The 19,983-nt window shown below is 40.3% G+C and overlaps 1 protein-coding gene and 1 long non-coding RNA gene across 7 annotated transcripts in view; one reads left to right on the top strand and one right to left on the bottom strand.

Annotated features, from left to right (window-relative positions):
• AMMECR1 (AMMECR nuclear protein 1) overlaps window positions 1–19,983 on the bottom strand; it is a 75,484-nt gene that overhangs the window by 36,692 nt on the left and 18,809 nt on the right. For all 4 annotated transcript variants that reach the window (XR_003993305.1, XM_030498359.1, XM_030498358.1 and 1 more), the window contains exon 2: window positions 4,664–4,774. Coding sequence is in view for 3 of the 4 variants with exons in the window: in XM_030498359.1 (XP_030354219.1) it covers window positions 4,664–4,774 (111 nt within the window). In the remaining variant the exon portion in view is untranslated. The remainder of the gene's footprint in view (window positions 1–4,663; window positions 4,775–19,983) is intronic.
• The window catches only part of LOC115613204, a 66,473-nt gene that overhangs the window by 29,063 nt on the left and 17,427 nt on the right, over window positions 1–19,983 (top strand). For all 3 annotated transcript variants that reach the window (XR_003993306.1, XR_003993308.1, XR_003993307.1), the window contains exon 5: window positions 2,577–2,781. This is a non-coding gene — a long non-coding RNA (uncharacterized LOC115613204). The remainder of the gene's footprint in view (window positions 1–2,576; window positions 2,782–19,983) is intronic.

Here is a 19,983-nt window from a genome sequence, read left to right as displayed (position 1 = left end):
CTGCTCTCTGCAGAGCTTAATTTTGGGAGTGACAGTGTAAGCTCCATCCCACAATTATCAGACATTCTGCATTGGTGGCCCCCAGACAGAGCAGTAATAGAATAAAAAAGCAGTGGTCTACTATAAATCAAAGCCACAAACTAAGACAACCCACAAAGTATTATCAGCAGGAATTAATTCTGACCATGACTTCTGTGAACAGTGAAGGTCACGACAAATGTCAAAACCATGTATAATTCCCTCCACTCTGCAGTTCAAGAATTGCAGTCAGACACGAGTGTGCTTTGCCCTGGCTCAGCAGCAATGACTATCTAAACCACAGCAACCCACAGGAAAGGCTTTGGGAAGCTTGCACTGAGTTGGAGGGGCTGATTACAGGGAAGGTTGAACGAGCCTATGATTAGTAAAAAGAAACAGGAATTAAACAGAGTAGTAACCTCAGCTAAATACAAGAGGGAAGCTGCTCTGTCTGCACAAACACTTGCCTCTAGCCTTAAGTAAATCAGTCCAACATCAATATTAATGTGTCAGACACTCAGTATTTTTTAATTTCACCGCTTTGCCAGCCTGTAGCCTTGCAGTTGGGTGCTTAACTTCACTGTGTGGAGCAGGAGGAAAGGGCCAGTGTTTTTCACAGAGAGCAGGCAGGTGATGTGGCAGCAACATGGACTGAGAATCTTGAAAATGCAGACAAATCTAGAGCAGTAGTTGATGCCACCAGTAGCCAAATGCTCATATGGAAACTACACCCAACTTCAGTTACGAGAAAGCTGGGTTGCAGGTTTCACTTCCTTCACTCATGTGCTTCTCATCCCAAGCTTCCCCCTGTTTTGTCTTCTTGATTAACCACATGCAGGCTGAATGTCTGACAGGAGCCATGCTTCTCGGGTGAGTGGTTCAGAAGAACACACAACAAGAGACTGGTGACATCATACAGTCCGTAGGGACAGGCCTATGCTGGTTAAGGAGAGTGGGATACAGATTAGTTTAGAATTGAAATCCAGTTTTCAGCCATTATGCTAATCCACTTAAGGCTTGGAGCCCTCTAATTTTTCTTCACTGCTTTCTTCAATGACAGAAGGCTCTGTCATATAATGTCGCCCTTTATCTGCCTCTTCCCTACTATTTCCTTCCCCAGATAAATATTCTAGCCTTGACAGGATAAACCAGAGATAAAACTTAATTTATACTCCTATATTTGTTACATCCACTAGGCATAACATACGACTTCAACTTATATGACATGGGTAGAAAAACTAAACTAAGAAACAATAAATGAAAGCATTTCATCCATTATCTCAAGTGCAAGAGAGCAGGAGTTTAAAACTTCAATGCCGAAAAATCTAAGTCCTAGTACTGAACAGAATACGTGAAAAAGTAATTTATCAACCTGGTATGAAACTCTGTGGTAACCTGCTTCCAAGTTCAGTCTATTTTCTTGAAGGAGCTGTAAAACACAAGGTATTTTTCATGATCTGGATTGGTTTATTTTCACATGTTCAGGTGGGACATTCAATTTACACAGTCTAAAGGACTATTTTGCCCATGAGAAACTTCTCAGGTCTTAATATACAATATTCAACACTGTAAAACATTTTAGACAAGGTTAGGGTTTTTATCCAACTAATCTCCTAGTAAAAATTATATAAAAATCACTAAATCTGAATCTATCTTTCCCATAAAGTTCTGCAGAAGATTTTAATAACACACTTCCTCTCCCCTGTATTTCAGTGATAAAACTGCAGAGAACGTCAAATTCTAACACATAGATTTTATTAGGATACAGTACTAGCATTTTTAACTCCGGGTATTCTCATCCCTCCTCACAATTTAGGCAGATGCATCCAATTAATGATGAATCATTCTACATAAATTTCCTGTTTAGAACATACTGGCAATACCAGCAGAACAGCCTACAGAGCTCAAAATGGGGAAGAGAAACTCACTTGGTCACATATCACCACCATTTCGTTTACAGACCCCAAAAAGATGCTTTAAGTGGGGGATACAGGTGTGCCAAGACAGAAATTGTTCACTTCAGATTCCTAGATGGACTATCATTATGCTACTAGAAAGAAACTACACTACTGCATGCAGATAGAGCTGTACACACCACACACTGCATACAATATACAACTAGAGATCGCTACTAGAATTAAGGAAAACTAAACTTCTCGTGCTCCTAAGCACTACTCAGCATATTTGTAATGAAATCCTGTGTGAAGGAAATGGAGGATATTTGATCACTGAGCACCAGGGTGTGTGAGAGCAGCTGTTCTGCTGTACCATTTTACTCACTGAACATTGGGCTGCAATTCCACAGGTGCTGAAAGAGATAAGAATGAACTAGACAAACAGCTTGGTTCTGTTTATCCATGCTCTGTCCTCAGACTAACCCAAGGGCCTCCCAGTGTCAAAGTAAAATAAAGTCAGAAAAATATCTGCCTGTATCCTCAACTGGAAAGTTTGGGCAAATTCCACTTTCTGAAGTAGACAGACCATTCTCATTAGATGTATTTTGTTGATTAACTTCTGCCTTCCCTGAAGAAGCCTTTTATTTTCTCTCTCTCTTTCAGGAATTGTCCTATCTTCTGCATGAGCCTATTGCCCACATCCTGCTGGATCAAGCTATAATGTCCTACTTTCTGATCCCTCCTGGGGAGGCCCATGGAGCTCCAAACTCTGAAAGTTCATAGGTGTTTCAAAGGTTATTCCTCAAATGCTCTCCTCTGGAAGCTCTGTAGTTGAAGAGACCAACATCAGGAAGGAAAATGATTGCAGGTAACCCTCCCTTTCTTTTTTTAAATCATGATTGATAGAAGAGAACAACTTTTTCTTACATTCAGATACAAACTTCACATTTCAGTGGTCACAGCCACAGTTTGTTTGGCTTTTTGGTTTGTTTTAAAAACAGGAAACATTTCTGATGCCACAGACATGAAAAAAGGTTCCCCATAAAAGGCAACAAAACCCAACATGCCACTAAATATAGTATTAGTGTAAAACAACTTATGATCTCACAAAGATTTTTGAAAAGTAGGCTGGTATATAGTTTCATTTCTCTCATCTTGAAAATTACTGAACTATCCTCTGAATAGCCTAGAATAAACTTCCACAGCATGTGGTCATCATTTAAATACTCCACTCGAGATATTTCAATTCCCTTTAATTTGCATCACTTTTCATGTACTTTGACTTCAGCTTTCAGAGTTAAAATGCAGTAACAGGGATCTTGTAAGCATTTTTAAAGGTGTGCCAAGAGTGCAGCCCTATTTGATTTGGAAGAATGGACAAATCTGTAAGCAACAAAGACTGCCTTCTTGGCTATCACCTTCTTCCTAGTCCTAGGGGGTAATTTTCTGTACAAGCTCACTGTTCTCAATCAGGCACTGTGAAGTAGACACTTAAATGGAACACTCTCCAGCGCAGGGGACAGGCTGTTCTTCCCTCCAGTCTCGCTCACTAATGGTTAAGATTTTAGGGCTCTTAACCTTCAACAGAGAAATTGCTTTGAATTTCATTATAAGCTGCTTCTCGCTGACCAGTTTGATTGCTGATTCTTTAAAGAACACAACCAGAAACATCCCTGACCACATAATAAATAAAGCCAACACAATAATAAGTCTTTCAGAAGTCTATAGGACTCTGGGAGATGAGCAGTTGATTTCTTCAAGCTGAGCAGAGAAGCATGAAATGAACTTCAGTTTGCAACAAACTAGGGAGACATGTAAGAAAGAACATGTCCCCTTTTAATATTACTTAATATTGGGATTGACAAGGCATTGTAACAGCAAACAGGAAGATCCTGCAATGGAGGAAAGCCCCAAATCTAAGGAGATCTGGAGGCACCAATTATTTTAAGTGATGACAATTTTAGAGGTCTACACATGCCAGAATGTAGTTTCTATTCTAAAGCACTATAAACAGGCTATTGTAACTCAGTGGAACAAAATTCCATTGATTCTTTAGAAAATAAACTTAAGAAAACTCTTAGAAAAAAATAAGTAGAAAGCTTGCTACTAGCTCTAGTGATAAACTTATTAGTTTTCACTCTATGCAAAGGAAATGGAACAATATTAAGGTGAATGAATTTAGGTGTAGATCAAAAAATGAAGGATTATGCTGCCAGGGAGTGAAGGATTATCATCACTTACCTCCCTCATCCAGAAGCTTCCCACTCAGGGGCTGGGATGTATCTGAAGAGTAACATGTAATGGAAATTTGTAGCATTAAATTAACTGCAGCTGATTGGAAGCACCTGATGGAGAAGAGGTGAGAATACCTGCTGTTTTAGAAGTGTGAATAGGATAATCCCCAAACCTGACTTTCTGGTCTTCTGCCCTGACATTAACTATTAAGGTTAAAATGTGTCTGAACACTGGAAAAAATACTCTAATATCAGTTACAATAAACTACTGGAGAGGTTTCCAGACCAAACAAAAGAAAAAAGGCTCAAGTTATGGTTTTTAACTGAAACCATAGTCTCATGACACCACTAGTCAAATAACCAGGCCATACACTTAGCATCCAAAGGAGATAAAGGTTTTCCTTGATCAGTACAGGGACACAGCCACAAAACCCAAAACAAACCAAAGCACACCTAGCATCTCCTCAGTAGACTACTTAAATAGTTAAGTCAAGGCTACGGAAAACAAAGTCTTACCTAGTAAGCGTGTACTCCCTGAGTCCTGAATGCAGGTTCATGGCAGAAAAAGTACCTATGCATCCACGCAATCGTTTATCTCGACCAATCTTCCACGTTACAAACAGTGGGCTGTTCAGGGAAGAGAAAGAGAGACATGATCACAGAAGCAATACTGACAGCTGGAGTGAAATTTTGGCAACAGCACTCTTCCATTGTGGGCAATGGGGGGCAGATCACTCAAGTGACTGTATCTCAGCAGGGCCACAGTAGGTGGAAACATCCTTTGAATTCTTTTGACTGTTGTAGAAATGTTGCTTATATGATATAATATAGAAAATAAGATTACTGGAATAGTTAATGGGCACAATGAAAGTGCTTGGTAACAGACATGACATGCTTAGTGTCTCTCACTGTTACCATCAAGCTTCTCCTGTGAATGGGAAAAGCCTCACCTTACACATCTATACATAAGGAACCCTTTATAGAAGGGAAAAATGCCCCTGTCACAAGCCACCCCTCCACATGAACACAAACACTTTGGTCCTCAACGCTGCTGGCAACGACTGCCAGAAATCCTTGGAAGATAAGAAAGTTCAGGAACACTCTCCGAACTTAAAGAACTGCCTGAGGAAAGGATATTTCCTCCATGAATCCAAAGTTGGTATTTAAGAATCTCAAAAATTACCAGAAGTGGAGCAAAATCTCTAGGAAGTTGAACATGTCTCAATCATATGAGTGTGACAGTTACAAAGAAACACTTCTACTACCAAACAACTTTGGACCCATCTACACCAAGTTAACAAGAAAGACACAAACCACACAACTTCTTGGGACCAAAGCTTTGCTTGCAGTTCTAGAGCATTGCACCAATACCCCAGCAACAGCAACACACACAGACTTGAATTTCCCAAGGGAGTGCACATGGCCCCTGCATTCCCAGTCCTCTCTAACAGATTCCTAATCCTGAGATGAACAGGGATGTACAGAGAAGAAAAGCACAGAAAATGTACTCTTTTTCCAGGAAGGAGACAAATCAAAGTGCATTACACAAACAAGATGTGCTTCCCTACTGTTAGGCTTTAAAAAATAATGATAATAATTTTTTAAAAGGCACTTCAGTTAGCTTGACACAGAGCATTCTTGATCACAAACAGGTTCACATTCCTGCCGAACAAGCATCCCCACCCTGCCCTCCACAGCTGCAGAGCACCTCCCCCTTAAATCCTCAAGTAAACCTGGTGTTAGTTTTTGTGGAAAGTCATAGGCCATTCAGGCACAAATAGGTATCATTTCTGAGACAAAGAATACAGCCACCCTGCACTGAAGGAACAAGATGCACCTCTGACATTAGAGCACCTCCGACCACCACAGGCACACTCAGGGATGCACGACTGGTTTCTCTGCAAAGGTATTTGCTGGGGCAGGTACTGCTCTTCAGCATTATACACGTGTACAAACCACCATAATGGATTCATCTTTTTCTTTAGAGCTGTTTCCTACACAGTGTCCTTATTGTACAGTCCACAGCCATTGCTGTGAAGATCAAGAAGTCTAACATGAGGTAAGGCTAGCGTCTGAGAAGCAGGGAATTACAAAGCAAACATAATTACATGTGCCTTTAAGGAGGGAGCAGATCCAGAAGCACAGGTACAGCCAAAAATTCACAGTCAAGTTGGCTGCATCAAAAAACTCAGACTCTTCTGTCACTACTATGTGCTGCAAATAACGAGCAGATTTACAACAGCGCACTGCAAGATCAACAATGCTACACTGCAAGACAACCTCTGGTAACTATGTCTTGTCTCACTCCTCATCTGAAGGATCAGGAAAAAAGAGTCTGCAAGCTGAATCTGCAGGTTTTGTGAAGCAGAAACTCCCTTTCTAGCTATGCTGAGATTCTTAAAATACATTAAAGGCTAAGAGCTTTATCGTATGAGCAGATCAGTCACTGCACCACTGCATGAATCGCTGCACAGTGTAACAGAGTTGGATGTAACCGTACTGGGGGTATATTCCTTTTCTGCTTCTATCCTATGCTCTTTGTCTGCCATAGCACAAGATACTCATCATGTGATGGCAGAGAAGGATATGCCTCCGGGGCTGTACAGCACCAAAGCAGCAGCATCGAGCCCTCTCCTAACTTTCAAACCCTGCTGTTATCGCCTGCTGGTAGAGCAACTTCCTCCTTACTTAAGCTGGACAAGTTCCCTTCTTTCAATGGTGATGAATAGAAGAGGAAGCTGAAGTCATATCTTTCTTTTGGATTTGGATTTCCTTTTATTTCTATTCCCCCTTTCCTCCCCCTTTTTTTATGTTGTTTGACAAAAGCTGAAGAGCATAAAGCCGGAAGGGACTATTACCTAACAGTTAGTAGAATGCAGGTTATTACACCAGTCTCCATTCAATCAACAAGTGGCATTTCACAAGTGTTTTCAAGAAAGGTTCCCCTAAATGGTATCAACAAAACTGTTAGATTGCAGTGGTACTGACGACACTCTCTCCCCTTGCACAGAAACAAGCCTGAATAAGATTCAAATTGGGCTTTAGGATTATTCTCTTGACCTTTATCTTTGGATTATGAGATTTATTAGCTGTAATACACTTAGTGGAGGGCTGTAATTCAGGGAAACATATACGCATTTACTTTCTTGTCAGAACAGAATTCCTTCTAGGATGCATTGTTACTGCTACTTTAAAAGGACAATAGAAGAAAACACCCAGAGACCATCACTGAATGTCAAACAGATTACTGAAACATTTGCATATGCTTTGAAGGTCCTTGTCAGTGAGTACCAACAGAAAAAGTAAAGGTTATACACATTTTTTGGTACTCATAGTAGCAGTAGTATAAATGTACTGTTGGGAGTAAATTTAAACCTTTGTTTGTTGGGTAGATGAACACCGCTGGTAGCCACACATGCAAAAAATACATCCCAAAATCTGACTAAAGATGCTTTTCCAGCCTTTCAACTTCTCTATTCCCACACATTGCCTCCCTATTCCCCAGGAGTCACTAAAGGTATCAGCATATCTACAAAGAAGATATATGCCTACTGAACAGAATTACTTCTCTTAATTACCATCACAGATGTCTTCAAAGTGTAACACGGACCAAGGGTTCAGAGCAGTCAGTGACCCAAGAGGATTCTAACTCTCAAGATTCAAGAAATAAGGCTGAAAGGGACCTTTAGGGCTCCAGCTGTCGTAAGGAATAATTACAGCATATAATGTTCATAAGTGTTCCACATTCTCCATCTTAAAACTTACTAGAAATAATGGAAACAAAACCCCTAAAATGAAAAATGAGAAGGTGGCCTCAAAACCTCACTGAGGTTCAGAACCTCTGGAAACATTGTGATTTCCTGCCGAAATGTTTTCCCAGTCGGCTTGTACCTAGCTGTTCTTGTGCCAACATTGTCCTTTAGTTTAAATAGTTCTCGTCCCTTCCTGGTTATTATTCACCACTGTATTTATAGAAGGAATTCATATGCCTCTTCAGACCTCACTTTGCTGAGCTAAGTGGGTTGTGTCCATTCACTTTCCTCTCAATGAGGATCTTCCCATTCTTACCATCACAGTTCTTCTCTACACCTCTTCCCAGTTTGAATTTGCCTTCTTGCATGTCAGTGTCTAGAACTGTACACAGAATTGGAAGAGGGTCTCACACCTCAGTTGGTGCTTCCATCTCTGAACCAGAAACACTGACTGCTACACTTCAGGGTTAATTCTCACAGCCTAATATAAAGCGCAAGTCTGCCTTTCAAACCTTTACAGAGCATTTCTAGCCTTACACTAAACAAGACAATAGAAAACCTGCTCAAAGAACCTAGACAAGCTATGCAGAGAAAAGAATTTGGTTTTTCCTAGTGACATTCTTTTGCTTTTTATTGGTATCCTTGGTTTCAGCTGCTTGCCTCTTTGCTCCAAGCCCACAATGCTTTTCTTGTGTTTTATAGCCAATAACCCACAAATAAACTTGCCATCTAACAGAACTGCAAATCTGAGATCTGAGGCTAAGTGTCAAACTCCACAGATATCGATGTCAAGAGCAGCTAAGTAAATATGTACATTTTCAACTTGAAAAAAAATCCCTATTTTCATCTGCTGTTTTTCTTAGTACAAAAAGGAGGGGGTTTGAGCAACATGGTTAGATCTAAACTGAAAATTTGCACCTCCAGGCACTTGAAAGAACACCAAAGAGAACAACAGAAGAGAAAATCTTCAGTAAAAGGCAGATATGATGCGAGGAGTCCCTTTTATCCGATGATGGACAGCAAGGATGTGCATCACACACTGGAGATCTGAGTCCTCTTTCTGCCTAGAGAAGCCTGAACCCACACACCCCATAAGAGTGGGAGAGCATACTGGGGTGGAGTGCACTCACCCTTCTGACTCTGGCTCCCTCTTGATCCACAACGAAAGCTGGGGTGGTTTTTTGTTGTTTGTTTTAAAAACAACATTCAGCAAACCAGGTGCTGCGCACTTCCCCGGGAGGGCTCCAACAACCAGCCTCGAGTAGTTCTCACTCGATGTTAGGGTGAAGCATCTTATTAAAAAGCAAACCAGCTCCAAGCTTAGGAGTGAGCCTTCTTGAACCAAGAGACTCAGAAACTTACTTGTCTGATGGGTTATTCAGCTTCTCATCATAGTGCCAAACACCTCTGCCATACCCTGCTGATTGTTTACAAGAGGAGAGCTGCACGGCACCCCAAATACTCACTACCTGAAAGCTGGTGGAATACATTTCAAACTGTACAGAAGCAGAAGGGATCAAATCGAGACCTTTATAAGCATCTGTAAATATCTCGCTCTTCTTTCATAATGGTCTGTGTTTTGTGATTTTTTTATTCGTTTGCGAGACAGACACTGAATAAAGATTTCCCTTTAACACTATTTACAGCTGCCGCAGCAAATTCACGAGTGACCTGAAGACTAAACTTTCCATTCAGCCATTGCCTAATTTACTATTTATTGAAAGGCTTGACCAGCTCTAATCTAAATAGCAGGCAGCCGTTTCAGTTATTTGCAACAGAGGTTGTCAGGCACCACTCCATGAAAACCAGCTGATCCTATATGTTGTTTTTCCCTACTTTCAGTTGCAAAACTGAATTAAAGAGGCAGCTGCACTACATTAAGAGTTCAAACTACTATTGCTTCCTTATATACAACTGCTGTCATCAACAGGGGCATACACACATAGCCGGTCTCCTTGACAGGCTACTGAAACACATGCACGTACCCAACACCCTAAACGCTGACCTTAAAGGCTAGCCAGAAAATGTGTGGCTGAAGCACAGGAGCACGGGTCACACGATCAGAGTGCTGCCCCATGTGTCACTTCAGCTACTATTACACTATTTTCATTAATGAAGAAACTAGGACAGCCCTGTGCTTCACTTGACCATTAATCTGTTACAACTTCTGGAGAACTGAAGCACTTCCTACGAAGGTCAGAAGGAATAAACCTATATAAACATGGAAAGAAAGTATCGAACAATTCTCTTGTACACCACGGTTACCAGTGCCCTGAGCATATTTCTTATTAATGCTTTACAATCAAAAGCACCTAAACCAAATACTGCCCTGCTTGCTATATGTTACTGCAAATATTTAGACTGAAAGCAAAAGTGTGCAAGGTATTTTAGCAATGGCTCAGCTATCAGAGTGAGAGTCAGCATGCCACTAACTTACACTGACATCATGTAGAAAGCACTGTTAAAAATACTCTCGTTTAATATAAAGCAGCACTGGATACAAGCTGTCTTGTATTCACCAGTACATTTAATAAAAATAGGAAGGGGTTCTTGAAGTTGTGGGGGAGAAGGCAGGAAGTGTGAATACACTGGTCGTCTTCTGGTACCAGCAGAAGCAGTACGAAAAGTTTCTTTGTTATGGATAAGGAAGAAAAGGGAGGAAGGTGGGTATAGGGAAAAGGAAGGGTGACAGATCAAGAATACTTCTCCACTTTTATGAAAAGTAAGTGAGAACTTCTTTAGTTTCACTTGGAAGACTTCCAAGTAATAAAAACCTTGTAGGACTTTGAAGCGAAAAGGATTAAACTTGATGAACAGAGAGGTAAAATAATATTTAAACAGACATTTTAATTATAGTTATTTAAACTACCATCTTTTATAACCAAAGAAGGGAAGAAAGTCTCTACAGTTCTAATGTTACTTGATACCCAGGGCTGTCGGATCAGACACTTTGAAAAGTCAGCACACTCATCCCTTTGTAAGACCAGAGGCTTCCAGCCCAGCTCCGAGGATTTCCAACTGCAGCACGCCCTGAAAGCACTCGAAACAAGCAAAGTTGCAATGGCAGTGTTTTCCTTTCTGTTTCACACAAGGGAACAAGCTATTGTTCCCACGTTCTAGAAATTTTAACATTTATATTTCTTAACATAAAGCTTACTCTATTTTATTGCGTTGGGATCATGCTAAACCCTCATGTACTACTGTCTCAAACTAGAAGCATCTGACGAAAGAGAAGTTCAAGTTTATCATTAGAACCATGCACTGCGATCCCTCGCACCAGCTATGCCAGCCTTAGAATCACAGCAAGCAGCCTCCCTGCTAACTGATGCACTCTAAACTTTGTTATACTCCAGGCTGTGGCATTCCCGGGTGTCACAACTCAGTGAGCTAATTCACATTACTCAATATCAGAGAATACAGCTTAGTAATAAAGGAGGCGGGAACACCTATGCTGATAGCTTTATCAAAGGGCACCTGTACACATGCTCCGAGGCACAGGAGGGGGGCAGATATGTTGAAAGTATCCGATTGATGATGAAAGGGGAACCTTGATGGGTGATGTTATGGAGCTGGACAACAACAACAACAACAACAAAACCTGGCAAGTACCTCTCTGCAACAGTCACAGAAGCACCCAGCGTGGTGTGAGGACATTCTACCTTACCAGATATAGTCCCGAAAAAAACTGGTAAGACACAGGAAAGTCAAGACAAGAGTTCATGAACCTCTAAAGAGGAATAAGGAGGAATGGAAATGCTTCTCCCCCCTTCCCCATTTATAAAGGCAGAATTTGATAAATGTAGACAATTAATAAGATTTTCTGGAAGACAAGAGAAGCAAGAAAAGGAAGAACAGGAAAGGAAATTTCCTCAAAGGAACAGGCACAAGTGCAAAACAGACCAACTGTAACAGATTCACCTGGAGAAACTGGAAATAAACCAGGTTATTGAAAAGGCAGACAGAAAAACAGCAAAACACAAGAAAAAGAGGCACAAGGAAGACAATAAATTTGCAATATGACATATAAATATTAATGCCCATAAAGGAAAACCAACTATCATTTTTGATGAGAAATACAAGGAAATTGTTGGCCAGCTTCTTAACTCGGACACCATGGGGAACATCTGGTACCAGACGATGCTAAGAAACCCAAACTGTCAAATGTTCAATTTAAGAAATCCTAACAGTAAGAAACAGGAATGCTGGGACAGCTGCCACCATCAGCATCCTCCAAGGCCTCCAAACACAGGCCACTGTCAGGCATACTGTAAATACATTTGATTCCACCCTTTAACAAGAGAAGAGACCAAATGGCCTCCTGATGTTTACTGCAGACTCCTTTTCTGATTTTGCCTGATGCAATGCAAGAGAACAAAGGGATAATTCACACATGAAACTATCTGTTAAACTGTGGGAGAGACAATTGTCTTTACAACCCTCCGGGATTGGGAAAAAACATCTGAGGAAAAACACATTCATCTGGCACTTCTGTAGGTTTCCTTCTATGTAGCAGTATTACAGGAGCGAGTAGAGAAAGTGAGATATGTAACATTAACCATATTCTAAAGATCAGAAGAACATTGATCCATTTATTGCTTCAGTGAGGTTCAAGGTGCTATTCAACATTTCCTTGAGTGCATAAGCATTTTCTGAATCAAGAATAGCAGCCAGTTTATTCAGCAGCTTATCCAAAGTTCAAAGTGGGCTCTGAAGCAAAAATTAAGAGAAGCCCAAGGATGATATGTTTTTCCTATTCTGAAAGCCAGTATAAAGAGCCTTTAGGGGCTAGGTGCAAACAAAAAGCTGTTTTTTCCACTACAGTGCCACTTAACACATATTTTGACATGCATTACAAAAGCACTACTTGCCTGGCTACATTTACACAATCCAAAGAAGAATTAGCTACTGAGTAAAGTGTCTGAAATCCATTACCCTGCTTGTGTCCAATTACACACATACACAAAACCTCCCCAACTTGGCAGGATAATGACTTCATCTAGCAAAATTCATAAAGACTGAGCACATCAAAACAACCCACAGGAAATTTATTCTGTGATAACATCCTTCTTCCTTGTGGGAAATATGCTGAGATCCTTAAAACCAGCCTATATTGCATTACTCCTTCAATGCATTTAGTCAATGAAGAAGGTTCATTATTGTCAATACATGATGATCCAAAACAATCCCCACGGTCTGGCTTCAGAAGCTGCAGCTCTGTAATTTTTTAATTTAAAATACTATATAGCTACTGAAAAAGTTATTAAATACTTCTGAGGGCACAACATATCTTTTCAGTCATTATCAGGACTAAATGATCGAATGAGGAACTCTTCCATCTACTGGATTTCAGAAACACTTTGAGATTTCATTCTTTACCCACATAACAGACTTCCTGTATTTGGTGGTTTTCCAGGAATCATTATGTGCCGTAGAGATGAGCCTCACAATCAAAACCTGAGCTGCTAGGTGTGAATTCATTAGCAAGTTCTGCTTATCTAAGCAGCTAATCTTAAGGGAGGTCAGAAAGCAGCTACTATTTTAAGAAAATCTAGTTCAAACAAAGGCATAATCGGGGCTAAAAATAAGAGGACTGCTTATGGGCAGGTCATCTTCTAAAGTGAACCTGCAACACCTTAACTAAGATTGCACTCAAGCTATTAAAAGTCATTGGAAAAATAGACATATAGTCACAAAACCAGCCAGATGATGTGGGTGCTCACCCAGCTGCAGGACCAGTGGTGCTGCTCTTGTATACTGTATTAGATGAGCCGAGGCAATACAGGCAGGATTCCAGAAGAGAGAAGGTAAAAGAAGCAATTTTTAAAGAGGGGCGGGAACGACGACTTTTAGGGATGCCTAAATTGCACACTCAGACACTACTCTGTATTGACAAAGTCCTTCTTTTGCACCTTCTCTCTCCAACTGTCACGAGACAATCCATCAATTCCATGAAACAAATCGAATTTCTATGACATATGTTTGTAAGTTTGCTGTTCACTTTGCTGAAATAAATATTTACATGTAACAAACTCCAGAACCACTCAAGCAATCACACACGTTAGTTATGTAGGCTTATTTAGCAGCACTAAAAAAAGAGCTGAATATTTACACTGCCTCAGAGAAACAAAATTGAGGGTAAAAGTTACATTCCAAAAAAGCAGAGAATCACAGCTCAGGACAAAGCAGGTGTTACCCACCTCTATACTCCAGACAGTTTTTAATGTTGCCAGCCCACAAGCGCGTTTGAAAGCGAACATAAGGACTTGCAGCGTGACCTAACTGCACCTTCAGGAAACCTCCTTCAAAATCAGAGCATCCTCCCCAGAGATACAGGTGGCAACCTCAGAGCACTTGGTCTGCAGCACCACAGGGCACCTGGAAATTCCTCAGGATGGCACCTTCCTCACAGGCCATCTAATTACTCCCTTCATTGCTCAGGGTTAAGGATGTATCTGTAAGTCTATCTATCTTGGTTTAGGGTGAGACAATTGAATTTTCCTCTGAAATGGAATGTTTCTTCCCCAAATGCCCATGACGACAACTTCAACTAGGTATAAATTGAGTTTGTATGAGGGACTGATTTGTCATGGTCAGACACACAGCTGAGTAGGCACACACCAACCCAGAGGACGTACCGGTTCATCAGCTCATACTGCTTCCAATTACAATGCTTCAACAACGTTCCAACTGCAGTCCTTGTCCACCACAAATTCCAAGTTCATCAAGCTGGTTTATATTTCAGCGAGCAGATATCAGGTTTATACATCTGGAGAGCTGCTAAATCATTAACTTAAATTAAGTCATTTAGAATTGAGTTGTCTTCAGAACATCAATCCCTCGGGCTGTAGTTCAGCCACTAAAGCCATTTGTATTTCCAAGACATTAAGTGAGGATCCAACACAGATCCTATGCAGTTAGGCCAGAAAAGGTATAGATCTGGCTTTATTTTTTACTGAAGTTTGAGGGGTTTTAATTGAAAAATAAATAAAGATCAAACCTTACGAATATTTCTAGCCCATACAGCTGTGGAGACAGCTTTCCAAGCATGACCCAAGTATTAGCCAGTGCAATATCACAAGGTTGTTCCAGCACCTTGGCCATGGATCTTAGCAACAGCAGCGTTTACACAGCCTTAATGTTTACTATTTCTTGTCAGAATCAGGCATGCAACAGGGAAACTATTAGTCATTTCAAATTTAAAATACTCTTTGCAATGATGGAGAACAGTGGCACAAAGCCGTCACCCACACAAAAGCAGGAGAGGAGAACACAATTTGAGAGTAGACATGAGGAAGAAAAAAGCAAGGAGAAGTAAAATCAGAAAATTCATAGCTCCTCCATAAGACTGTAGAAGCGAAAGAGCATTGGGGCAAGGAGAGATTTTTTTACATCCTCCTCTGAATGCTGAGTAGAGCAAGTCTGCTAGTCTCAAATAGTAAAAGCTAAGGATGTAAAAAGGAACTACCAGAATGGGACAAGGAGTTACATCCTCCTCAAAGCACAGCAGTGGTGATGCCAAGGCTCCTCACCAGGTATCATCACAGTACTTTCTGTGATCATGCACACCATGATCCCCCGCTCTTCCATATTTACCTCTGACTAGTCGGTTTAGCCTTCTATCTTGTAAACTTCTGCTAATCCTATCCAAGTCCTGACCAGCAAGGTAAACATACCAACATGCTCCTCAAAACCAGCCAACCAAATATCTCTACTTCAACACCAAAAATCACTGAAGACAATAAATAACCAGCTTTTCTTCTTTTCAAAAGGCTTATTTTTTCACACATATTCTTTCCATTAATGGTGTTTACCAGCCTCTCAGCACAGGTCTAGTGGGAGCAATGCAGTCCGAAGACAGACATCCCTCAGCTCCTTCCAGGCAAGCACACTTATCTGAGCAGCACAGGACCATACCTGTGAAAGCAGATAGGATGGCTCTGCACTCAGCCTAGCTCATTCTGGCTTTTATTAACTACTAGATCATGAATTGTTGATCTGTACATTGTTTTGTAACAAAGCCACAAGCACATAACACCCCTCTGATCGGCATGACCCGCCTCACACCCATTTGAGATGTGACAAGGTATTACAGAATGGGAATAACTGACCAAAAAGAAAATCATGATTTATTCAACAACCAGAAGAGAAATACATCAGTAAGAGGCGCTGCTGAGAGTAATCAAGGTAAAGGTGATGAAAAGCAGGTGTGAGTTTGGACTCACCAGCTCCCATCTCTCACCAAGCCCGGGAGCCCTCCAACCCATACGCATCCAGCATCAGAAAGGCAGGGATGGAGAAGCCACAGAAGCCCATCTCTACGCAGCTCCTTACAGGAAGCAGTAGCGCACTCATGTTTCCTCAGTGCTAAATACCATTGGTATAAACAAATTTAAAAGACAACTAGTGTTATAAAGAAGTGGTACCCCTGCCTCCACCACACTCTGAACTCACTATGCAAATTCATTCTTCTGTCCACTGTGCTCATTTCTGCATTTCATGTATTTTTATCCTTTGCTTCCCTTCCTCTTTCCCCCCTTCAATCTCCTCCTCCATTTCTGTCCTCCCTCCATCTTTTTTATACTTCATCTATCTCCTGTTGTGACCAGCTTTTGTAAAGGGGGAAGAAGAAATAAATTAATACTTGAGTTACTGCATTCCACATGGCCATTAGAAGTCAGTGTGGGTTGAGGCCTTTCTCCCTAAATGGGTCACTATTTGCTTTCTTAAAATCGGGAACCCTCATTTTGATTGAAACCTTTGGAGCATTCAGCACATTTCCAAAAACTCGGTGAAAAGTTATGAGAAAGTGGATTTTGAATTCTGGAATGCAGACATGGAGACTTAACTCCTCTTATCAAAATAATGCTTAATCTTCCAAGACAGTACACATGCTCCTTCAACCATCCGGAGCAAGGACTGGACCTTCAGATAAACTTTTGGTCTCATGTCAAAAGCAACCAAGTTTCAACGTATTCTACGTTATTAAAACAACATAACTTGTAACATTTAACACAAACAATATATATATATACACACAACATAAGACTGTTCATATTTATGCTCTGACCTACTTAAGCAAATTGTTTTTCCCCAATTGCACAATTATGAACCGGAGCAGAAAACTCAGACTTTATGAAGTTAATAAATCAATTCAGTGTCATTACAAATTATTAATGTTATTACTTCAGAGTCTGCAGTCACCTGACTATGACTTAATATGGGGCATATGTAAATGTTTCTAATAATTTTGTTTTCCATTACTAGTTATACTTCTTTTAATCAACTCAAACTAACTTCAGATTATACACTGAAACTACTGGTTTGTTAACAAAAACTAGTCACAAAAACTATTAAAGCAAAGCTGGTTATTTTCTCCCTGGCTCTTCCTAACTTTCTCATACCCCTGAAGACATTAAACTATTTTATGTTCCCTTTTATAGCAGTAGACAAAAAAACCCAGGAAAAAACTGCATTTGATCCAATACATAGTTTGCATCAAGTAACTTTGGCTGCATTTTAAGTGTTTTGAACTGGAGAGGTCCCAGCCAAAGCCACCTCCCCACCCAATTTTCAAAGAGAGTGAGCAACTTAAAACCACATGCTGCTCCCTGATCTAAAAATGAGCTCAAACCCCATGTACCCCATGTTCAAGTGCAGTCACATTACAAACGTGTTAACAAATTACCAAGGGTTCAAATTAACCATCACTCAAAAGGACTGGCACTACTTATCCTTCCCCCAGCAACACTATGCAGTCTCCTCTCGAGGAGAAGCAAGTAGTCCTGAATTAGAGATACTAATGCCAATGAAAAACATTTTAAAGGATGCAAAACCCTAAAAAAAAAGATATAATTGGAACCTTTGCAAGTCAAAGTTGAAACAAATTCAGTACCACCAAAGATCTGGTGTATAATTTATCATCATTCTACTTATAAACTGGAATTGAGACAAAATATTCCCTGTGAAAGCACTTTCCTTCTTTTTTTTTTTTGCAATTAATGCTTTGAAAGGATTCAGCAGAACCCTTTCCTAAAATTCCATGAAGTAAAATATAGCCAAAACCAAATGTTTTAAGAGCATCACATCCAAAATGTTTCAGAAAGCTGCTTAAGGTCCACAGAACTTCTACCCCATAAATGGATAATGAAGACAATGCTAAAGAAATTGGATAAGAATAGCTCCAGCTCCTAGATTCTTTCTTTCTTTCCTTAGAAGTCACTAGCAAGAATGCAGCAAACTTAGTTTTGAAGTGCTAGTCTAATGTTTTTCTTCCTATCACAGACAGGGTTATTCAGGCATAAAGCTGATAAAGAAAAAGCATTCTCTAGGCACTAGGAGTCTGAAGGTGAGCACCACAGCACCGTTTCCATTCTAAAAGCAGGCAACTCCATGATCCCAAGTAGTTGTTGCATGTTAACTACAAACCAAGAGCCAGGGAATATTGTTTTGCATAGATTTCAGACAGCAACTTAACACACAACTCCTACCTTTAGAGCTTACACATACTACCTTAAAAGAAGTCTGTTCTCATTGCCAGCCAAGATACTGCATTTTTCCTTCTGATTACTTGACAGTTCTACCAAAGCTGCCAGTGACCATTAGCAATGGGGATGCTGAGTCTTCATAAACTGGGGTTTTTGTTCTGCTGAAATATTACCTGAAGCAGTTAGTCAGGACATCATGAACACCAGGAGCTGCAGTTATTCAAAGGTCACATCAAATTTTATTAGAGCTGTAAGTGGGATTCTCCTGCTCCAGACAAATCGTAACTTCTGTTGTAATGAATTCAGATGTGAGACACGTTGTTCTTTCAAAGTATTAGATGAATGAGTAGAAGCAGGCAGAAATATATGCAGTTTGTTCTGGAAAATAACTTTGTTAATTAAATTCACACACTTTATGACTGTATGTCTAGTGTCTTGTGTGTATAAAGGCATCCTCTTGGACCTTTAAAATGCTTTGTGTTGGTTGCCAAACGCAGGATGCATGCTGAGCCCTAAGCACCTAGGGGCACAACATAAACAGCTGAACAAAACATTTATGCCAATAACTGAGAATTTGCCAAGCCTGTGAGAAATGAACACAGAGGAGTCTGCTGCTGAGGTGGAACTTAGTTCAAAGGAATGAGAAATATTTAAAGAAACCTAAGAAAATACTGGAACTACACAGGAATTTTTTTTATAGCAGGAATATGTTACAAAACTTATATGCCAAGGTGTCAGCTGACAGGAGAGACTGCAATGCAGCCAAACCTTCACAACTATTCCTCTAAGAATCACTGATCCCTCTTCATGTTAAACTACATACTCTAAAGATCCGCTGCGTAACAGTAGCTTGTGAGAGACTTGAAACAGTGGGAACTGTAACAAGATACATCTGAATGTACCTGAATAGTTTTTAAATACATAACTTTGGAAATGTAACAAGTGTTTGATTATTTTGGTCCTGGTTTCAAGCAGCTCATGGTAATGTTGCAAGACAAGCTAAAAAACCAAGCCTCAGCAGAATGGGAGTTTGCCCTCTAATTCAGACTTCACTACAGCTGGAATAAATTAATCTTTTGGATCACAAGAATTACTATTAAATCAATGCACTGTAGATTGCACTATTTGTGTAGAACTTAGCCGTGTAATTTAACCAGTGAGACAAAGGTTCAAAGGCAGACTTAAATACAGTGCTGGAATTAGAGCCAAATGGAACTGATATTTTTGTCCCAGAAAAGACATACTAAAGACAGCACTTTTAGAACTGACAAAAATGATTCCAAAGCAGGGAGTTCTCACTGGTAATGTCATGTCTGCTATGTCTGACCGGATGTTTTTAAGACAGACCTCTGTCAGCCAGCATAGGTATAATATACAGATACCATGACTTCAGACGAAGTAGATCATCTCTTAGTGTCTTTCCACCCCTAAAATCACAAGTGACTGCAGAGATGGTTGAGTAACAGTGAAGTTCAGAGCTGTTGCTTAAATAAAAACAGCCTCAGCCAACCTTCCCATCCCCACATAGACAGCCTCCTTCTTGTTCTGGGACAAACGTGTGATTAGGGAACTGATCTGGTTAAAAATATCTCTCCTTTTT

This window comes from Strigops habroptila, chromosome 9 (assembly GCF_004027225.2).
Source record: "Strigops habroptila isolate Jane chromosome 9, bStrHab1.2.pri, whole genome shotgun sequence".
Taxonomy (NCBI): Eukaryota; Metazoa; Chordata; class Aves; order Psittaciformes; family Psittacidae; genus Strigops; species Strigops habroptila.
The sequence above is the reverse complement of the archived record's forward strand: the minus strand, read 5'-3'. Positions and strand labels throughout refer to the sequence as shown.